The sequence below is a fragment of the Harmonia axyridis genome, chromosome 1 (assembly GCF_914767665.1).
Source record: "Harmonia axyridis chromosome 1, icHarAxyr1.1, whole genome shotgun sequence".
In the NCBI taxonomy this organism is placed as follows: Eukaryota; Metazoa; Arthropoda; class Insecta; order Coleoptera; family Coccinellidae; genus Harmonia; species Harmonia axyridis.
The window spans coordinates 63,558,619-63,578,171 of record NC_059501.1 but is presented as its reverse complement, the minus strand read 5'-3'; the positions used below and the strand labels follow the sequence as shown (position 1 = coordinate 63,578,171).

Genomic DNA, 19,553 nt, shown 5'->3' with positions numbered 1-19,553 from the left:
GGTTTCAGTTTCGGGGGGAGGGGGGGTTTACATATTATAAAAAAAATATTATGTTTTTCTTTTTAAATATATCAACTTTAAAAGAGCCAACCCATTCAGTCTATTTTCACTAGTTCTATTTTTCAAGTATGTTTTGAGAAAAAAAGCATTTTCGAAATCACTTTTTGAAATTCAGTTTATTTCTTTACATCGATTCCTATAAATATATTCAGGAAAAAAATACCGTCGTAGTATTTATACAACAGAGTACTCAAATTCAAATTTATGAGTAGAAAGTTTATAGGCAAAAAACCGGTAAAAAATGATAGTTATCACCTTTTTTGCATTTTTTTTTCAATGTTTTATCATGAAATTTTGGTGGTAAACTTCAGATTCGAATTCTGTACCCCAGAAACAGAGATAATAAATCGAAGAAATTAAAACAACCCCATCAACTGAGTTTTAGCAGAGATAGATATAATACGCCAATTTTGAACTATCGTTTGAGCCAGGTTTTTCGGACAAAAAACTTTATGGAAGAAAACGTCAGAAGATTAAATTTTTTTGTTTTTTTTTTTTAATATTCCGTCACAGAATTTTGGTGCTAAACCTCAGATTCGGATTCAGAACCCAAAAAAATAAAGGGTTTCTTTTAGAGCTATAGAACTTTAAATTGCAATAAAACAACGATGGATTATTCGATTGATATGAATTTGATTTATCCGCAAGATAATCTTGTGGCATTTCATTTTGAATATGATTTCTGGCATATGACCGACAAGGCTGGCACGGATGTAACTTCCTTAACGTAACAACTTAAAGTTATATACCTCGAAAAAAAACACCCATTACATACGATCGAAAAAATCAAACTAACCCATAACTTTTCTTTGAGGGGCACATGTGAGCACAAATTGACTGGATTACGTAGAGGTAATTCAATTCAAATTTCACATTACAAATTAATTGAACTGAGAGTGATAATTTCATTCACTTTTTACATAATTCCATTAAAAAATATTTTCGAGATTTAGAAAAAAAAAGGTTTTTTTACATCTTTAACATTTGAGTGGTGGGTTTGAACCCCCAACACCCGCCCCCCCCCCTGGCTACGCCCGTGGAGAAAACTACTAATAAAGTCACACTGGCGAATGCTACAGTCTCTCGGCGCTCGAGGAATCCCCTTATTCAGTCTAAGCGCGCACGAGATTGCAGAAATATATGCCGTGCGACGCGTGCATATCAAGCTCAAATAATATCAAGTAGCTTGATATCAAGTCAAGCAATAAATATCTAAAATCAAGTTAAGTCAAGCTCAAGTATGTAATTCTTCACGAGCTTGATTTTGAAGTCAAGTAGTGGGTTAAAAAAGCTACTTGGCTTGATGAATCCCTAACGGTACCCTAGACTTTTACTGAGAATGAAAGGTACGATTTTATTGAAGATTTGGTTTCTTGAGTAGGATCCACCGATCTATCGATCTGAAATATTTTCAGTACTGATGTTGGTTATATCAAAAACTCAAAAAGTACCAACAACTTCGATGTTGCAAGTAGAATACCCTGTACATTATATGTATTTACTTTGTTCGGTTCGCCGTAGCCTCTTGATTATTTATGTATTAACTTTAAGAATTAATCAAGGAGCTTTCATTTCACTGCGACCTAATGGTCTATTGTGCCTTTCATCATAGAGCTATTCTCTCCATAACGTGATCTACAGCTCGCCTTCCAGTTCCAGAGTTCTGATGAACTCCAATATCTGGGATGGCTTCAAGGAGGCCAATTCCTGACTTCTTCAAGTTTCTTGTCCAAACGTTTTGCGTTGGCTAGCGATGGCGAGGCATTCTGTCACCAGGTGATCCGGAGTTTCCTCCTCCTCTCCACAGAATCTGCACTCGTAATTTTATGTTAGATCCATTCTTATGAGGTGTTTCCTAAGGCGATAATTTCCTGTAAGGAATCCAGTGAGGAGGTGTAGCATATTTTTACTAAGATCCAGATATTCTTGGATCTCGTAGGGTCAAAGTTTCGAAGAAACTTTTTGGAGTGATCCAAACCAGGAAGATTCCGCCAGAGTATTTCTTTTTCGGTTACTTCCTTCTCCTGAATCTCTTTCTTGTAGGTACATTTGTCTACGCCACAGAAAGGTTCCGGGCCGATGAAAGGAGTTTTAGCTCCTTTTATGCCAAGTGTGTGCACCTCATTTCAATTATATTGAAATTATTAAAAAAGTTTGCAGACATTGAGCAGATTATATGAGCGATTTGTTGCGTATTCAGCGCCAAAAAACTCCGTAGGAGTGCCGAAACCATACAAGTGAGAAATGTGGTTCTCCAACAATATTTTTCCTAGAATAGCTTTCACAAAATGGAATGGCAATTAGTATTGATTCATTTCAAAATGACCTTTCTTGACAGTGTGGATTTCCGCATCAACTTTCAAAGACATTTTCATCGAGATTTCATTGGTCTTTTACAGTGTAGAATCATTGTACGCAGTCTGAACTGTGAGAAATGATTTTACTCACACGGGTTTCGATTTTTAACCGTTCAGCAGCAAACAAGATGAAGTCAAAAACAAGGTAAGCGCATGTCATGCGCTTTGTTTTGAATGCAAGTAAATGATAATACATTCAAGTTCAAAACAAGACTCATAGTTTTCTTATTTTGAGCTCAATTTCCAAATTTTTTTTAGTAAACTAGATGAAATTATTAATTTCAACTTCCATGTTCAATTTTTTGTTATAGTGCTGGCTTATCAGTCACTATACAGGGTTAATCAGAAATTTGAAAATTTGAACTCAATTTTCAAACATCCTAATTTCGTAGTAAAATTTTTTCAAATTACCAGTTTTCATCAATTACCATTTCTCTTCAAAATTTTTTTTGGTTCATGGCTTAAAGTGCCCTAGTTCGTTTTTAAGAGAGAAGTGAACTTGTCATCAACAGTTTACTTTAAGCAATAAAATTTTCTTCAAGATGCTCTTCAAAACCTAATCGTATGCAGGCAGTAAATGAAAAAATATCAATCTGAATTAAAAAAAAAGATTTCACGTTACAGTTGAATTGATTTGTTTGATTATTTACTTGAATTCAATAACTTCGCATAAATAAATTTCGAACTGATTGATTATAATCATTATAATAACTGAAAAACATGCGTATTGTTGCCTTCTCATTGGTTGACTCATAAACTGAGCTTCCGCACTGAGAGTATGGCACAATGAAGCAAGTCATTTCGTAAAATTTCATAATTTCTTTGAATTGGGTAAACTGTTTATTTGTCCCTTAAAAATGAAAAAGTAGGCACTTAAAGCCAAGAATCAAAGAACAAAATGATGAAAAGAAATGTTTCTTGATGGAAATTGGTAATTTGAAAAAATTTACCACGAAATTATTCCACAGGATGTTTCATAATTAGGGTTCAACAACAAACTCCCGTCTAAAGACTAATGAGACTGCATTCAACAAAATATCGATTATGCAAGTAGAAACTGATTTATTTAATTTAATCTAGAGTTTATTGAAAGAATTTTGAAGATTGATACTTTTTCCAGAATTGAAAATTTGTCTGCACGCCAATAAACAATTTATCTTATTGAGCTGAAAATGAGAAAATTATGAGACTTCAAAGTTTACCAAATATCAACTGCAATATCAAAGGCAATATTTCATGGTCGACTTGAAAAAAAGTTTTCAATTTTTTTTTAATATACTTGGAATTCATATTTGAGAGAAATTATGAATTGAGCGTTGGACTTCCATTCTTCCGTAAGAATTTGGTTTTTTCCTATACCGGAATAATAATTTCGGGTTTTTTCCTACATACGAATAACTCAAACCAACAATTCCATATTCATGCTTGAACAATTTAATCATTATTGTCAAATATGATTATCACATGCAACTCGATTTCTCACGATCGACATGCTATCCAAAAAATATAATTATTTCAGAATTTGGAAATAACCTCTATCACAACAACTCTTTTGTATTGTATGCAATCTAAAAAAAGGCGAATCCTTGGACTTTATATTGTGTAAAAAGAAGAATTATTCTTCTAATGGATAATATAAACATGCAGTTGCATATTACACAGGTAGTCAAGGTTATTAATTCTCATTACAAAATCTTCATTGTTGACGATGAATTTGTAATTATCTCTAATGATATGTTGAGAGATCCTTACATACTACCTAGAGTATTGGTTTCGTAATAGTAGAAGAAAAAAATAATTCACCTTCTTATCGACACGAAAGTTTTCGATTGAGATGCTCGTAGTTGAATTCAAATATTTATTTCATAAAATAGTAAAAAAAGAGTATGGAAATTTGTGAATATAATATCAGTAGTTTACGTCATTTTACAATTTTCACTTATAGCTTGAAAACAGTTGAATTTAGAAGGTTTTCACCAAAAAAATATTCTGAAAAATCGAGCACGAAAATGTGGCTTCCATTTTTTTCTAGCTCAAAAGGATTCTGAGACCCCCTGACTAGACGAGTTGTGGAGATACCTGATACAGAGTGTCCTAAATTCGATGCTCTCACTGAAAGCATCTTGAGAACTATAAGACTTAGGGAAAAAAATCTGATCGCTTTTTTCGGAGATATCAGAAAGCATTTCGTAGATATAATTCGTTCTCGAGTTACAAGGCGTTTCTGCAAAATAACTGTTTCAACTATTTCGCTATATCTTGGTTTCTGTTCGGGATAACCGACAAATTGTAAAACTTTTTTTCTTCAGTATTTTTTATGGTTTATATGACACACATAACAGATCATAGAAATTAATTACCGTTTTAGAGATATAGAGGGGATGTGGCGTTTATTGAATGGAATGTCCTATATTATGCCAATTGAAAAGTCCCCGGTCTGATGCACAGATGGCGGTGCTAGTTTTAAATCCATATGATTTTTATTTAGTACCAACATTACCAACATACGTCAAAATTTGAAAGCAGTCCGACCATAAGTTTGTGAGATATTGCGTTGTGAGTGTAACAGTGTAGCTACTTTTGTTATTTGAAAAAAAATTTCATGTGCTGATAAAATATTGCTACAGTCGAAGCAAAATATTGGCTTGATGAAAAGTTTTCGGGGTCTGCACCAGGAAAATCAACCATCATTGATTGGTATGCTAAGTTTAAACGAGGTGAAATGAGCTCCGAAGATGGCGAACGCAGTGGACGCCCAATAGAAGGTGTCACCGACGAAAAAATCAAAAAAGTTCACAACATAATTTTGAGTGACCGTAAAGTGAAGTTGATTGAGATAGCAGACATTGTGAAGATATCATCTGAACGCATACATCATTCACTAATATTTGTACATGAGAAAACTGTGTGCAAAATGGGTTCCGCGCGAGCTCACAAGAAACATGTTAATTATTCTGAGCAGTGTTTGAAGTTATTTAAGTGCAATAAACCTGAACTTTGGCGTCGATATGTGACAATGGATGAAACATGGCTCCATCATTTCACTGCGGGGTCCAATCGACAGTCAGCTGAGTGACTCCACACGATGAACTAAATCCAAAGCGAGGAAAAACACAACAGTCAGCTGGCAAGGTTATGACATCAGTAGTCTGGGATGTGCAAGGTATAATATTCATTGATTACCTCCAATAAGGTCAGACCATCAACAGCGATTATTATATAGCGTTATTGGATCGTTAAAAGGATGAAATCATTAGAAAACGGCCCCATTTGAATAAAAAAAGGTCCTGTTTCATCAAAACAATGCGCCGTGTCACAAATCAATGAAAAAAATGGCAAAATTGCGGGAATTGGGCTTCGAATTGCTTCTGCATCCACCGTATTCGCCAGATCTGGCCCCCAGCGACTTTTTTCTGTTCTCAGACCTCAAAATAATGCTCGCTGGAAAGAAAATCAGCGCAGAAACAGAGGCTTATTCTGCGAAACCCAAATCGTACTACAAAAATGGTATCGAAAAGTTGGAAGATCGCTATAACCGCTGTATCGCCCTCGAAGGCATGTTGAATAATAAAATCAAATTTTTCCAAAAAAAAGTGTTTTACTATGGTAGGCCAGGGACTTTTCATTATAACTTGATTACAATTATACAATATACAGAAAATGAATTGAATCTCGAAATAAATAAAAATATTGGGATTATTTAAAAAGCAGCAACTAATGCTTCTCGAAAATCTGCGGCTAAAAAACAGCGTTGAAAATATATAGGTTGTCCTATTTAAAAAACAACAAATCTCCCCTATATTCCCTATATCTCCTATATCCCCTTTATCTCCTATATCCCCATTATCTCTAAAACGGTAATTAATTTCTATGATCTGTTATGATTATCATATAAACCGTAACAATTACTGAAAAATATGTTTTAGAATTTTTCAAATATCTCGAACAGAAACAAAGATATAGCAAAATGTTTGAAACAGTATTTTTTCAGAAACGCCCTGTAACCCGAGAACGAATCAGGATATCTATGATCTGCTTTCAGATATTTTATTATTTCATGAAGAAAGATCGGGGTTTCTTGAAGATTTCTTCTTATAAAAGCATAATATATGATGGGTTACAGACAATTCTTAATTCCATAAAAAGTTCCTCCTCGAGCGGGACTCGAACCCGCAACCTTGAAATTTCTAGTTCAGTGCTCCTACAACTGAGCTACCGAGGAACCGCTTTCCAGAATCAAATTCAGTAGTATCCCTTGCAAACTACATAGTTTGTAAGGGATATCCTTGGAAGGTTAATGTTGGAAGGGAACTCATTTTTCGATATTATAATTAATTTTAGACAATAACTAATTTTTCTAATTTTTTCTTATAGATTTCGAGATGCTTCCACTAAGCAATGAGGGACATCCTGTATATGACTTAATGAATGCACCACACGTTTACTGTTGAAGTTTAATGATTCAGCAAATATTTGCTTCTCGGGTTCGTGAAACTGAAAATATGTCTAATTGAACACGGTCACAAAAAATTATAATTCTCTTCGAAACCGTAACCCTGTAGCCAATTAGTATCCGCAAATAATAAAACCGTCGAATAAAACGCATCGTTTACATGTCATAGCTCCTCTTTGTTTTGGGCCTCTCTGCAAATTCCCGCTCTCTCAATAATTTCGGATATTGTCCGTTCGAGGGCGTTCTGTTCGTTTCTGTCCCGTATTTCAGCAAGTTCATTTTTGTGTTTCGACAGAGGCGCAGAACACGAAGCTTTAATTACGTTGGCAGGAGCGATTCTTCTAACACGGTACAGTCCATTATACTACCGACTAGGCTAATTCCTAAATTGGGAAAATATTCATGAAGCCCTTGTGCAGGCAACTGTGGCCAGTTTCAACAGGGGCTGCTGATATCGATGGTTCAATATGGAAACCCAATAAAGAGCTTTCCGCCTGTGAGTTGTGCCTACCCATCGTGTTCGATATATATATTGTTAAAAGCCGCTGGAATTTACAAGAGCTGGCCATTCGGTGAAGGGAACTATTGAAAATTCGCTGTTCGACCGTTGAAATATTCTGAATGGCTTTTTTTTTTTTGGAGGGAAAAATTCCACTTTCAGATGTGTTTGAGCGCTTTTGAGGTTATTGATAAATAAATTTCATTGTAGGTTATTGATAAATAAATTTCATTGAGTAATTCAAAGAGTAGGTACTTGTTATATAAATATTTATATTAGTGTAGTAAAAAGAAATCGGAAATCCATTATATTTCAATAGATGGTTTTAGTTATCTGTATCTCTTTTTGTACCATAAAATCTTTTCTGAAAGTTTTGTGATTAGTTGACTCAGTTCAGTTTGAGAGCGCGTCAAAAATGGACACTAGCAATGAGAAAATACCCTATATTTTAGAGTTTTTCTTTGTCCACGGTATGTCCGCGGATGAGATTGACAGGATTACCGTGAATTCTGGTTAATGGCACTCTTAGGACATTGAGAGCGATCTGATTTTTAATTTTCACTATTTCATGCGATCCCGGTTTGGATTGCTTATTTTTTTTTCTTCTTGCATTTTTTTGTGAATTACCTACAAATATGATTTTTCATAATTGATTGTATCTGTATTAATTTCTGGGAAATAAATCTTATTATTATTATATTATTATTATCATAAAAGCGAAAATGCAAGACAGGCGGCTGAAAATGTGAATAGTGTTAATGGTCCTGACACTGTAACAGCCAATCACGTGCAATTTTGATTTAGTTCGGGTAATTTCGATGTCAAAGATGCACCACGCATTGGAAGACCAATTGTCGAAAATGTCGATAAAACCATGGGCATTGTCAAGTCCGACCTGATGGTAAGCATTTTTTCGATTGCCCAAGAGCTAAAGATTGCACGAAAAACCGTTCGAAACCATTTTTATAAAACTGAATTAAAGGAGAAGCTCGATGTGTGGGTACCACACGAGTTATCGCCAACAACCACATAGACCAAATTTCTATCTGCAAATCGCTGCCGAATCGCAACAAAACCGACCCATTTTTGTAGCGGATGATGACTGGCGATGAAGAGTAAGTCACCTACGACAACGTCAAGCGAAAACGGTTGTGACTGAAACGCGGTGAGCCGGCGGAAACGGTGGCCATATGATTGACGGTCAGAAAGGTTTTGCTGTGTGTTTTGTGGAATTGGCAGGGAATTATCTACTATGAACTGCTCCCCTACGCCATAACTGTTAACTCGAAACTGTACTGTCAACAATTAAACCGTCTGAACGAAGAATTAGTCCAGAAGCGGTCAGCTTTGGCCAATAGGAGAGAAATTGTGTTCCATCAGGACAACGTCAGGCCTCACACATCGATAGTGACTCGCCAGAAGCTGCGGGAGTTTGGTTGGGAAGTTCTTATGCATTCACCTTATGATCTGTTCTGCCCATGGTGAACAATTTTGCAGTACGCAATAAGTGAATTAATGAACGAGTACTCAAAAGCTTCTGTTGGTGCTTTTATCGAATTTTTTGAATTGATTTCAGTAGTTTTCTCGATAAAAAATAGTTGGAAAGATACCATAGTTGTGGTTTGGATTATGATTAGTTTTCCATAAACGTCTAATAGGCCATCCCAGTGAATATAACCCCTGTATATAAGGATCATTTCAAGGATGAAGGCGAAAAACTCAATATCTTTGGAACGGATGATGACATTTTTGGAAAAACCCTAACGCGATGCTTTTCAACAAATGTGCATTGGAAAACATAGTGTGTCATTTAAAAAATACCAATTCTCCTCTAAATCTCTAACTAATTAATTCCTATGATTTGTTATGAGTATCATATAAACCATAAAAATTACAACAAAAAATTCTTGGAATTTTTCGAATATCTCCAATAGAAACCAAGTTATCGTAAAATATTAAAAAACCTGTAAATCGAGAATGAAGAAAAATATTCACCATCTGATTTCTGATATCTTATTATTATGGAAAAGATAGATCTTTAAATTTTTTTTCTCTAAGTCTTATAGTTCTCGAGATGCTCTCAGTGAGCATCGAATTTGGGACACCCTGTAAATGTGAATATTAAGTTTCTTTATGTGGGTGCTTTCATGTGAATCGGATATTCCAATTTCATGTATCACATTCGATTACTATTGAATGTTCGTTGTGAATCGGGTAAAAAAGATAAAGAAAACTCACCTATCACAGTTATGCACCTCTCCTGTAAACTGACGTCCTTCGACTTCTGCGAAATCTGTACGTAGGACCCGCTGGTCTCCTTTATCTGTTTTATGAAGTTTCCGCCCTTACCGATAATCATGCCCGCCGTGGAGTTTGGTACTAAAATTTTCATTTGCCTATCTCTATCCGTCTTCGTGTCGCCCTCTACCATGGCTTTCACCTCGGGTTTTTCGCGGATCTTGTCCATTATAAAATCATTCACAGCCATTATTGCATCCACAGTACCCGTGATGAGGCATACTCGTTCCGTAGTACCTGTAAACAAGAAGAAGAAAAATGTAAGTCGGGAAAACAAACTTCAAGCGCACCAAACGACGTGAAACAACCGATTCAGCAGGTAGATACAGAAATTAATAAATATTCTGCTCATTATAAATTCGACAATTAGAAAAAATATCGGATTCCAAATATTCAAATTTGCATATTTAATCGGGAATCATTCAAATAAATATATTTCATTCAATATAATACACATTCATAATGATATAGTAAATTGTGGATTTGAAAATATATCACAATCCGACAACGTAATGTAACATGTAAAAATTGCGTATACTCCCTCTAACTATGTTTATTACTCTATGTTTGTTTCTTTAGAATAGTTTCAATGGTTGTTGTCTATGGTTTGACAGTTGCGAATGTCAAACTGTGTTGACATTTCTGTTCAGTAAGGTTTGACGATTCATCATGAATCTTTCAAAGCCAGAACAACGCTTCCATACTGTGGAAATTTACTTTGAAAAAAATAAATCTGTTCGTGAAGTTCTTAGAGCATTTTTACCGAAGAATTAAGTTCAGTGGTGAAGCTCAATTCTAGTTGAATGGCTTCGTCAATAAGCAAAATTGTCGTATATGGAGCAAAGACAGTCCTCAGGCCATTAACGAATCACCATTACATCCATTAAAATTAATAGTTTGGTGTGGTTTACACGCTGGCGGCATCATTGGTCCTTTATTTCGTTCGAAACAAGGAAGGAGAGAATTGCGAGCGCTATCGACTGATTCTTTGTTTCCAAAAGTTAATCAGCTTGACATCAACGACATTTGGTTCCAATAGGACGGCGCATTTTGCAAAATCAATTTGGTGACAACTTTATTTCCAGAAGTGGTCCTGTTAAATATTAAATGCGACATATCACATCTCGATTACTCTTTATGTTAATGTCATCGGTTTATGCAGACAAACCAGCAACTCTCGAAGCATTGAAAGCCAATACTCAAGTCACCTTTGACACTAAACGACCAAATTTATTGGAAGAAGAAGCGAAAAATTAAACTGGCTTAAAAATTGAAATTTTGCGCATCGGCCATTATGTACCATTTTACACTTTTTTAAAAATTGAATTAGGTATCTTTGAAATTTAAATCATATTGAAATGGATAAGTTCCATCAGAAATGGTACAATTTGAATTCACTGTTAATATTATTAGTTTTTTCAGTTCCTTTCTAAGTAGGGTACAATGTGTAATGGGTAAGCTAATATGAATTCATCCTTTAAAGTTGTATCCATTTTGAATCGAATATTCGAGATTGTTTTCTCGAGGAGAATCAAGATAGTGGTAAAAAAAACCAAGAATACTGATCCTCATCAGCTTGATGATGAAATAAGGAAGGATGGCATTCAAATGCATTTGGAAAATTGAAAATACGGTATAATTACGAAAGTGTTTCTGTTTAGCGGATATACCAAAAATTTAATCAGTAAAACATCAAGAATCGTAACAATACAATAAAACAGGAGGTTGTAGATTAAATTACAAAAGGGATCTAAAAAAGCACTCTCTTTTCTTGTGTTATTCCAGGGGACCTTGAAAACCATTGAGCAAATTGACGAAAAACCAATTCGAATAAGAATTGTTTCATCTACCGATACTGAGCTTTTCATCTGATTGACGTTCCATCAGTAGTCAAATCTCTTTACTAAATGACCTTCCCAGTTTCAACAAGCGGGAATGTCGAAAGGGATCAAACATGAAATATTTCTTCTTTATATTCAAGTGAAATGAATTATTGACAAAATACATGGTGTTTTTAGTACACAGTTTTCCAATAAATGGTTTCATTTTGAATAGACCGCTATCTGGGCAGCTGTCAGTTTTGAAACTGTCATCTTTTGACATCTGACAAATGAAACTACGCCAATTCTAAAAATGGAAACTTGAAGGTTTTAGGCATTGTATGTTTTTTTTTCTACATTCATGCAAAAAGTAAAACTTTATTGAACTATATTTAGTGGAAAAAGAAGTTTTTTATTGCACTCATCTGCCATTCTACTTCAACGTGCTGTCATCATGACAAACGAAAACGTTCAAACCCACTACATATTTATCAGATATGATGTGAGATTGGCAATACGCTTTAAACAGTTACATATTTTATATTATTTTGTATTAATGTTAGCAGCCAGAGATAAACAAACAATGCCTTCCCGAGTATTAGTTCCTGTTTCATTGCAAATCGATATTAATAATAAATTATTCAAGTTGCGCTTTTCATTTTCCTACACCTAGTGCCGCACCTCAATAAATCATTTTTTGCTTTTTGCATGAACGTAGAAAAAATGTGGTATACAACTCGTGCAAAAATTGTTTATTGCATCGACGTGTTGTCCAACTGGGTCTAACGGCCTCGTCGGACAATTTCACGTCGAGTGCAATAAACATTCACTTTTTGCACTTGTTGCATAAATAACTATTAAGTCAACACAGAACTTGTTAATCAGTTCATCATTGTAGTTTGAGAAAAAAATGTGGAAGCATGGCTGGGATTTTCTACGCTTGGGATTATCGTTTTTCGTCACAATGCGCTGCAGAAATTCCTTCCGTCTGTGCCTTACAAACAGCTGTTCACAAGCAAACAAACGCCGTTCAACATCTCTCGGCTTCAACTCCTACGGCACCCAATTTCCTTGGTTCTGAATCATTCCCATCAATCTCAGGCGTTTTGAAATGGCTTGCTGCATCACTCCCAATGATCCTGCCAATTATGTTGCGTTTGACACGTGTCTTGATCAAGTAATGCCCACAATTCTGTATCTTCGAAAACCTTCTCTCTTCCACCGCCATGATGGTCTTCGACGTCAAAATCACCTATCTTGAAGCGTTGAAACCACTCTCGGCACGTTCTTTCACTAATAGCGGCCTCACCATATGTATTTGAAAGCAATCGATGAGCTCCATCCGCAGATTTCTTCATATTAAAGTAGAAAATTGAAACCTCCCGCAAATGACGAGAATTTGGCCGTAAACTGACATGTTTAATGAGAATAACTTTATGATGCAGCCACAAATCGACTAATATATCGATGGCGTTATGTTAACGATTACCTAAGCTTATTGTATGACATCTATTTATTTATCATTTATTTCGACTACCACTTACCGCTACAGCCAACAGTTGCAAAACGGCGGAAGAAAAATTGTACACCTAATACTTTCGGCCATGAAAAATATCAATGTAAAGGTTTACACGGAAATTAGGTTTACTAAATCCGGAGCTAAAACCCCTAAAACCCGATCAGTGGCGCTGCGCGTCTCTCCTCTACAAAAAAAATCCGGATTCGCTCCTGGCTCCGGGCAGGCGAACACACGGGGCGCGTAAGCACCGTTCAAACAATCCAGAATAATTCGGCAGTCTAAATTCGCCGTCCATTAGACAACGGTAATCCGTGGACGTTTCCAACATTAAAGGACCACCCGCCGAAGCGTTCGATTAGCCACGTCACGCAGTTAATTTGCCCGGTCTGTCGCCGAGGTTGGAACTTGATGAAATTGCTTTCGAAAGCGGTTTTTTCCCGCTCCCCTTTGATAACGCCCGATAGAGGTAGGTAAATATGTATTTTGCAGCCTCGCGAAGCTCGACGACAGCCCGAGAATTCTCGCTCTCTCGTACCGTACGGCGACCGAACCTTAAAAACCGCACTATTTGTTGATCCTACTTTTGACTTTTTAAGTTTGTTGGCCGAACGGTGGATTTATACACAAATTCCGTCTAATTTGTTTTGGAATCGTCATTTGGGTCACGGCTTTTTCGAGAGAGTTCTAATGAACGAAATAAATAGTTTTTATTCTTGTAGAACACATTAAAGTGTTGAGTTATTGGTTATAGTGATAATATAAGGGCATCACCCGACTGAAATTAACATTATTGTTTCATTAACCACTCAGGAATCGAATCTACCCCAACCCTTCTGAGCTGGGGCAAGTATGCTCCTTAACGAGAAAGGAGGGCACTATGAATTTTTGTGTATATTCTGTATTCCAGCAAAAGAATGTTTTAAAAATGGCGCCCAACGTGGGGCCATGCTAATCTTTTCTGTATCGCTCCAATTTTAGTATATGTACCGCCGAAGCGAGTACATATACTAAAATTGTAATATGATGTATTCCAGCAAAGAATGTTATAACATCTATGAATCAATCATCTATCGAATCAAATAAAGTTATTGAGTAATGTGAAGATTTTCAGGAAAAAAAACTCTATTCTGTTGAGGAACTTTTATGACGATAATTTCCCACTATTTTTGTAACATTTGTAAATCAATAGATTATTATTAATATTAACCCAGTTAATTTGCCCGGTCTGTCGCCGAGGTTGGAACTTGATGAAATTGCTTTCGAAAGCGGTTTTTTCCCGCTCCCCTTTGATAACGCCCGATAGAGGTAGGTAAATATGTATTTTGCAGCCTCGCGAAGCCCGACGACAGCCCGAGAATTCTCGCTCTCTCTTACCGTACGGCGACCGAACCTTAAAAACCGCACTATTTGTTGATCCTACTTTTGACTTTTTCAGTTTGTTGGCCGAACGGTGGATTTATACACAAATTCCGTCTAATTTGTTTTGGAATCGTCATTTGGGTCACGGCTTTTTCGAGAGAGTTCTAATGAACGAAATAAATTGTTTTTATTCTTGTAGAACACATTAAAGTGTTGAGTTATTGGTTATAGTAATAATATAAGGGCATCACCCGAATGAAATCAACATTATTGTTTCATTAACCACTGAGGAATCGAATCCACCCCAACCCTTCTGAGCTGGGGCAAGTATGCTCCTTAACGAGAAAGGGGGGCACTATAAATTTTTGTGTATATTCTGTATTCCAGCAAAAGAATGTTTGAAAAATGGCGCCCAACGTGGGGCCATGCTAATCTTTTCTGTATCGTTCCAATTTTAGTACATGTACCGCCGAAGCGAGTACATATACTAAAATTGTAATATGATGTATTCCAGCAAAAAAAATGTTAACACATCTATGAATCAATCATCTACCGAATCAAATAAAGTTATTGAGTAATGTGAATATTTTCAAGAAAAAAACTCTATTCTGTTGAGGTAAATGAGACTTTTATGACGATAATTTCCCTATGTTTTGTAACATTTGTAAAACAATAGATTATTATTATTATTAATATTAACATAGTTGATTTGCCCGGTCTGTCGCCGAGGTTGGAACTTGATGAAATTGCTTTCGAAAGCGGTTTTTTCCCGTTCCCCTTTGATAACGCCCGATAGGTAGGTAAATATGTATTTTGCAGCCTCGCGAAGCTCGACGAGAGAATTCTCGCTCTCTCGTAAGATACGGCGGCCGAACCTTAAAAACCGTAATATTTGTTGATCCTACTTTCGCGTTTTTAAGTTTGTTGGCCGAACGGTGGATTTATGCACAAATTCCGTGTAATTTCTTCTGGAATCGTCATTTGGGTCACGGCTTTTTCGAGAGAGTTCTAATGAACGAAATAAATAGTTCTTATTCTTGTAGAACACATTAAAGTGTCTCGGGAATAAGATTTATGGGACTTCAGATCGATTAAACGCTGGAGTTCTTATAATGCCGATTCTTTCACGTACAGATTTTCCAACAGAGTGAGGAAATTCCGGGTTTTTAAGCCGTGATCGGTTCGCCTACAACCGTGGAAAGCATCTCCTTAGGGAAACGGATCGTGAATTATACAGGGTGGCATTGTTATATTTTTTGTTTCAATAAACTTATTATTATTGTTTCATCTCATTCAGAAGATGATCAAAACTTCAACTATTGAGGCTTATTGCATATGTTACTGAAAGGATTCAGAACAAATAAGCCACATAACTGGTGCGATTCGATGTTGAGAGATCGTTCGACCGAGTTTGGAATGAAGGACAAGCCTACAAGAAGAGGAAGGCATGGTAAACCATCGAAACGTTTAACCTAATAAGATACTACCTGAGAGGCAGGAATTTTCACGACGAAATATACGACGCATTACTGAATAAGTAGAAGCAAAAGTGCCGCTAGGATCAGTTCTAGGACATCTACTCTACATCTATACATATGACATCCCAGAAAACCCAAGGAATCTGCTTGCCCTATATGCACATGATACAGGAATAAAAGCCAGACATCGACGAACAGACATCATATACGGAAAATTGAAATAAGCACTAAAATGAATGGAAAAATCAAATAAATGGCAAAAATAGTCAGGCTAGTCTCCTACAGAAAAGGACTGAGATCAATTAAAATCTAAGGATATATGGAGATGTGATAAAATGAAGTCAAATATTCAGGTGTAACATTAGTTAATAGAGTTAGAAAAGCCATACAAAATACGTAATGGATAAAACAGACTCAGCAATGAGCATGACTTCACCCATTTGTATGAAGAAAGAAGTTTCAAGACCTCAACTAACATATAGATCGGCAGCATGGGGCTATATGCTGCAAAAAATCATATCAACAAGATACAAGCAACAGAAAATAAACTTATGAGAGCTGCAATTTATTCGTCTTGTTTAGTAGAGAATACACAGGGTGTCAGTTTGAGAGGGTACTACCCTTAATATCTTTCTCTTTGAAGGTAATTCGTTTGTCTTTTCAAAAATGCCATACACTTGACCTTTTTTATTGGTACTTCCGACAAATAAAAAAAAATAGTAGAATAGTTACAAATCATTTCTAACGCTCCTTGGACTCGACACTTTTAGATTTTATCCTCTGGTGGCATTCAAAGTAGGTTGTGTATTAAACAAAGTCCCGAGATATAGAGTATACATAAAATGTAAGGTCCAAATTTGAAAATAGGCTATATTTTGGTCTAATATAACGAAATAATGGACAACAATTTGGGAATCTGAAAAAAATTTTCATTATTTACATGTTTCATTGCCACTCTTGCTATTGTAACTATTCTAATTTTTTTTTTATTTTTCAGAAGTAGATACTAAAAAGCAAGGTCAAGTATATGGCATTTTTCAAAAGGAAATCGAATTATCTTTGGAAAAAGGTGTCACTCAACTATCCTTTCCATTTAAGATTTTATGAGTTACTGTCATCATTCTCATAGGGTTGATACAAACTGACTGGAACCAAACCTATAAAATGTTAAAGTTTACCTCTATTGCATTTTTTCTGATTCTACATGGAGGCCGAGATATTTAAGATGATACCTCTTCAAATTGACATACTGTATAGTGTATACACAAAGACACAAAGAATGAGAAAATGTCACATAATTCCCAAAAACGAAAGCCTAGAATATCAATGAAAGAGCAAGTCAACATTCAAATGACAAGATGAAAGGACGAGTAGACTACAACCCCATCTGCTGTGGTCTATGAAGAGTTTATTCGAAATGGCGGTTCGCCGATAATGACCCAGCCTGCCTTTCGTTATTCACTTTGAGCTCGGGCAGCATTATACGATTCCCGATAAAAAGGGAATTGGTAAATGTGTGTCAAACGTTCGAGAAACAGGGACGGTATTAAAAAAATCTCGGACATCGATAGGACCAGCAAATGTGGCCACCGAAGTGAGAGTGACAATTCAGCAATCTCCGATGCGCTTTCCACAATTTTAATCCACTACACTTTTTGCAAAATATTCTTAGTCTTCCACTGAACACTTTATGGTACAGTTTGAATTGGCGCTCACAAAGGATATTGTTATCCATTGTATGTTATCGTGGTTGTTACCAAGATGTTAGCACGCTTCAATTCATGTTACGCTATTGGAATTGGAAGACGCGGTAATTTGTCAATTAATCGTATGCTATTGGTCACCGGTGAAGCGCCAACGGATGCGCGTATCTAGATAAAGAAACAGAGAGAATTTTCTGAAAGATTTTAATAATGATCGAGACATCAGGAAAGATACGTAACTTATTTTAGATTTCAGCCATTATGAGTTCAATTTGAATTTTAGAATTTGATTTATCGGCGAGAATTGTGTCAGGACTCTCGGTAAATGTTGACATGAATATTTGCATTCAACAATTGATTCTCACCAGAACGAATGGATCAATTTTGAAACAGTAGTTTGTTGAAGCCATCCATCTTGTGGAAACGTATTTTAGGTTTGGTAGAATTCTTTTTGTGTCGAATAATTTCAGCAAAACTCCTTCTCAGGTATATTTTATGATAAAATGATTTCTTTATAATTTCTTAGTAAGAAATCCGAGAAGGAGTTGAAAATTCAGGTAAACATATTCTAATATCGTTGTTCATTGTCCCAAAGCACCTCCCGTGGGATTGGAACAACAGAAACCTCTCTTGGGATTGAAAAATATCAAGAAGTACTTCATTGAAAAACAGAATTTGGAATAGTACGTACGTTGAACCACTTTAGTTCCTGAAACTGAGAGAATAACTGCGTAATACCTGACGTTATTACATCAACTTCCCTGAATGGGAATTGGAGTACTATAGCTTCCTGATAAGACCTGGTGTTCAGAAGGCTGAAAATAATTTATAGAAGAGGTTCCATCCTAATAGCAAAGTAATTCATTAAAAAGCGGTTTTAAGTTATGTTTTTATTTCAATATTATTTGTTTAGAGTGAAAAGGATTGATCTTTGTTTATTTTAATTTTATTAAATTTGTAAAAACCTGGGTAGGAGTTTTGTTTTTGTTGTCACCCCTAGAAATCAGTCATTAGAATCTCATGGGCAATTGTAACGTTTCAATGTCTAAAACATCTTCCAGACATCTTAGTTGTCACTAATAATAATGCGCAACGTCAAGGTGAAGTTGTTACAAATCCGATGGCCATGGAATCCTGCAGTACGAACATTCGTAGATTTTCTTCCCATAGTCCTTAAAAAAATCTGATCGCAAAGCGTTGCATTATATCCAAACGTTGCTAGTCAGGGAGCATACACAGGGAACGCTCTTCGTATCAAGTAGGGGGGTTTATACCATTTCAGCGATCAGTTCAAAAATTAGTAGAAAATCGAAAGTAGAAAATCAAAGAGACCTTTCCAAACAAACATTCATTTTTTAATGAAATTCCACATAAAATATAATACAAAACGTTTTGTCGAAGGCTGAAAAAACGCTAATTCAAAATTAAAAATAAAGACGTAAAAACGTATTTTGTATTTTCGCATGTGGTAAAAAAGGACGGTAAATCAGAGGAAAGCTTGGGATTGCTTCATTCATCCTGAAAAGTGATTGGATCTCAAAAACGAAGAGGAGAGAGGAGTAGTTAAATTTTGGGAGATCACTAGAATACCACGTGGTATAAACTCCTCTCAAGTAGTTTTTAACTGAAACGCACAAAAGAGCCAAGCGAGAAGAGCTTGAGGAAATTTGTTTTACGTCTCCCAAAGAAAAATTTCAAAAAATTATCTTACTTTTTTGTACTGCATATTCAATAGCAGTTGTTAGTTCTCTTGGTCGCATTCAGTGCTTTTTAGTCTGTTCTACTTTTCATTCGAATCCACTCAAAAGGTAGAGATCATCGGCGACTTTTGTTCTGGATGATGTCCAAATTTTTGTTTGAAAGTGATACCAAACAATTAGACAAGGTTTATGGTGAAGCATTCAAATTCAAGTTCAATTATCTCCGTCTTAAGACTGTAAACTCCATAACATTTCTTTCGTAAAATAGTACATTGTGTATCAAGTGTTGAAAACGATAGATATCCGA

At 35.8% G+C, this 19,553-nt stretch overlaps 1 protein-coding gene and 2 pseudogenes across 6 annotated transcripts in view; all 3 read right to left on the bottom strand.

The window, feature by feature from the left end:
* Positions 1 to 19,553, bottom strand: part of LOC123685720 (RNA-binding protein Pasilla) — a 210,864-nt gene that overhangs the window by 17,499 nt on the left and 173,812 nt on the right. For all 6 annotated transcript variants that reach the window (XM_045625597.1, XM_045625554.1, XM_045625562.1 and 3 more), the window contains one exon: positions 9,608 to 9,904. In XM_045625597.1, the coding sequence (XP_045481553.1) occupies positions 9,608 to 9,904 (297 nt within the window). The remainder of the gene's footprint in view (positions 1 to 9,607; positions 9,905 to 19,553) is intronic.
* LOC123671780 lies at positions 13,946 to 14,008 on the bottom strand (annotated as a pseudogene).
* On the bottom strand, positions 14,785 to 14,847 carry LOC123671779 (annotated as a pseudogene).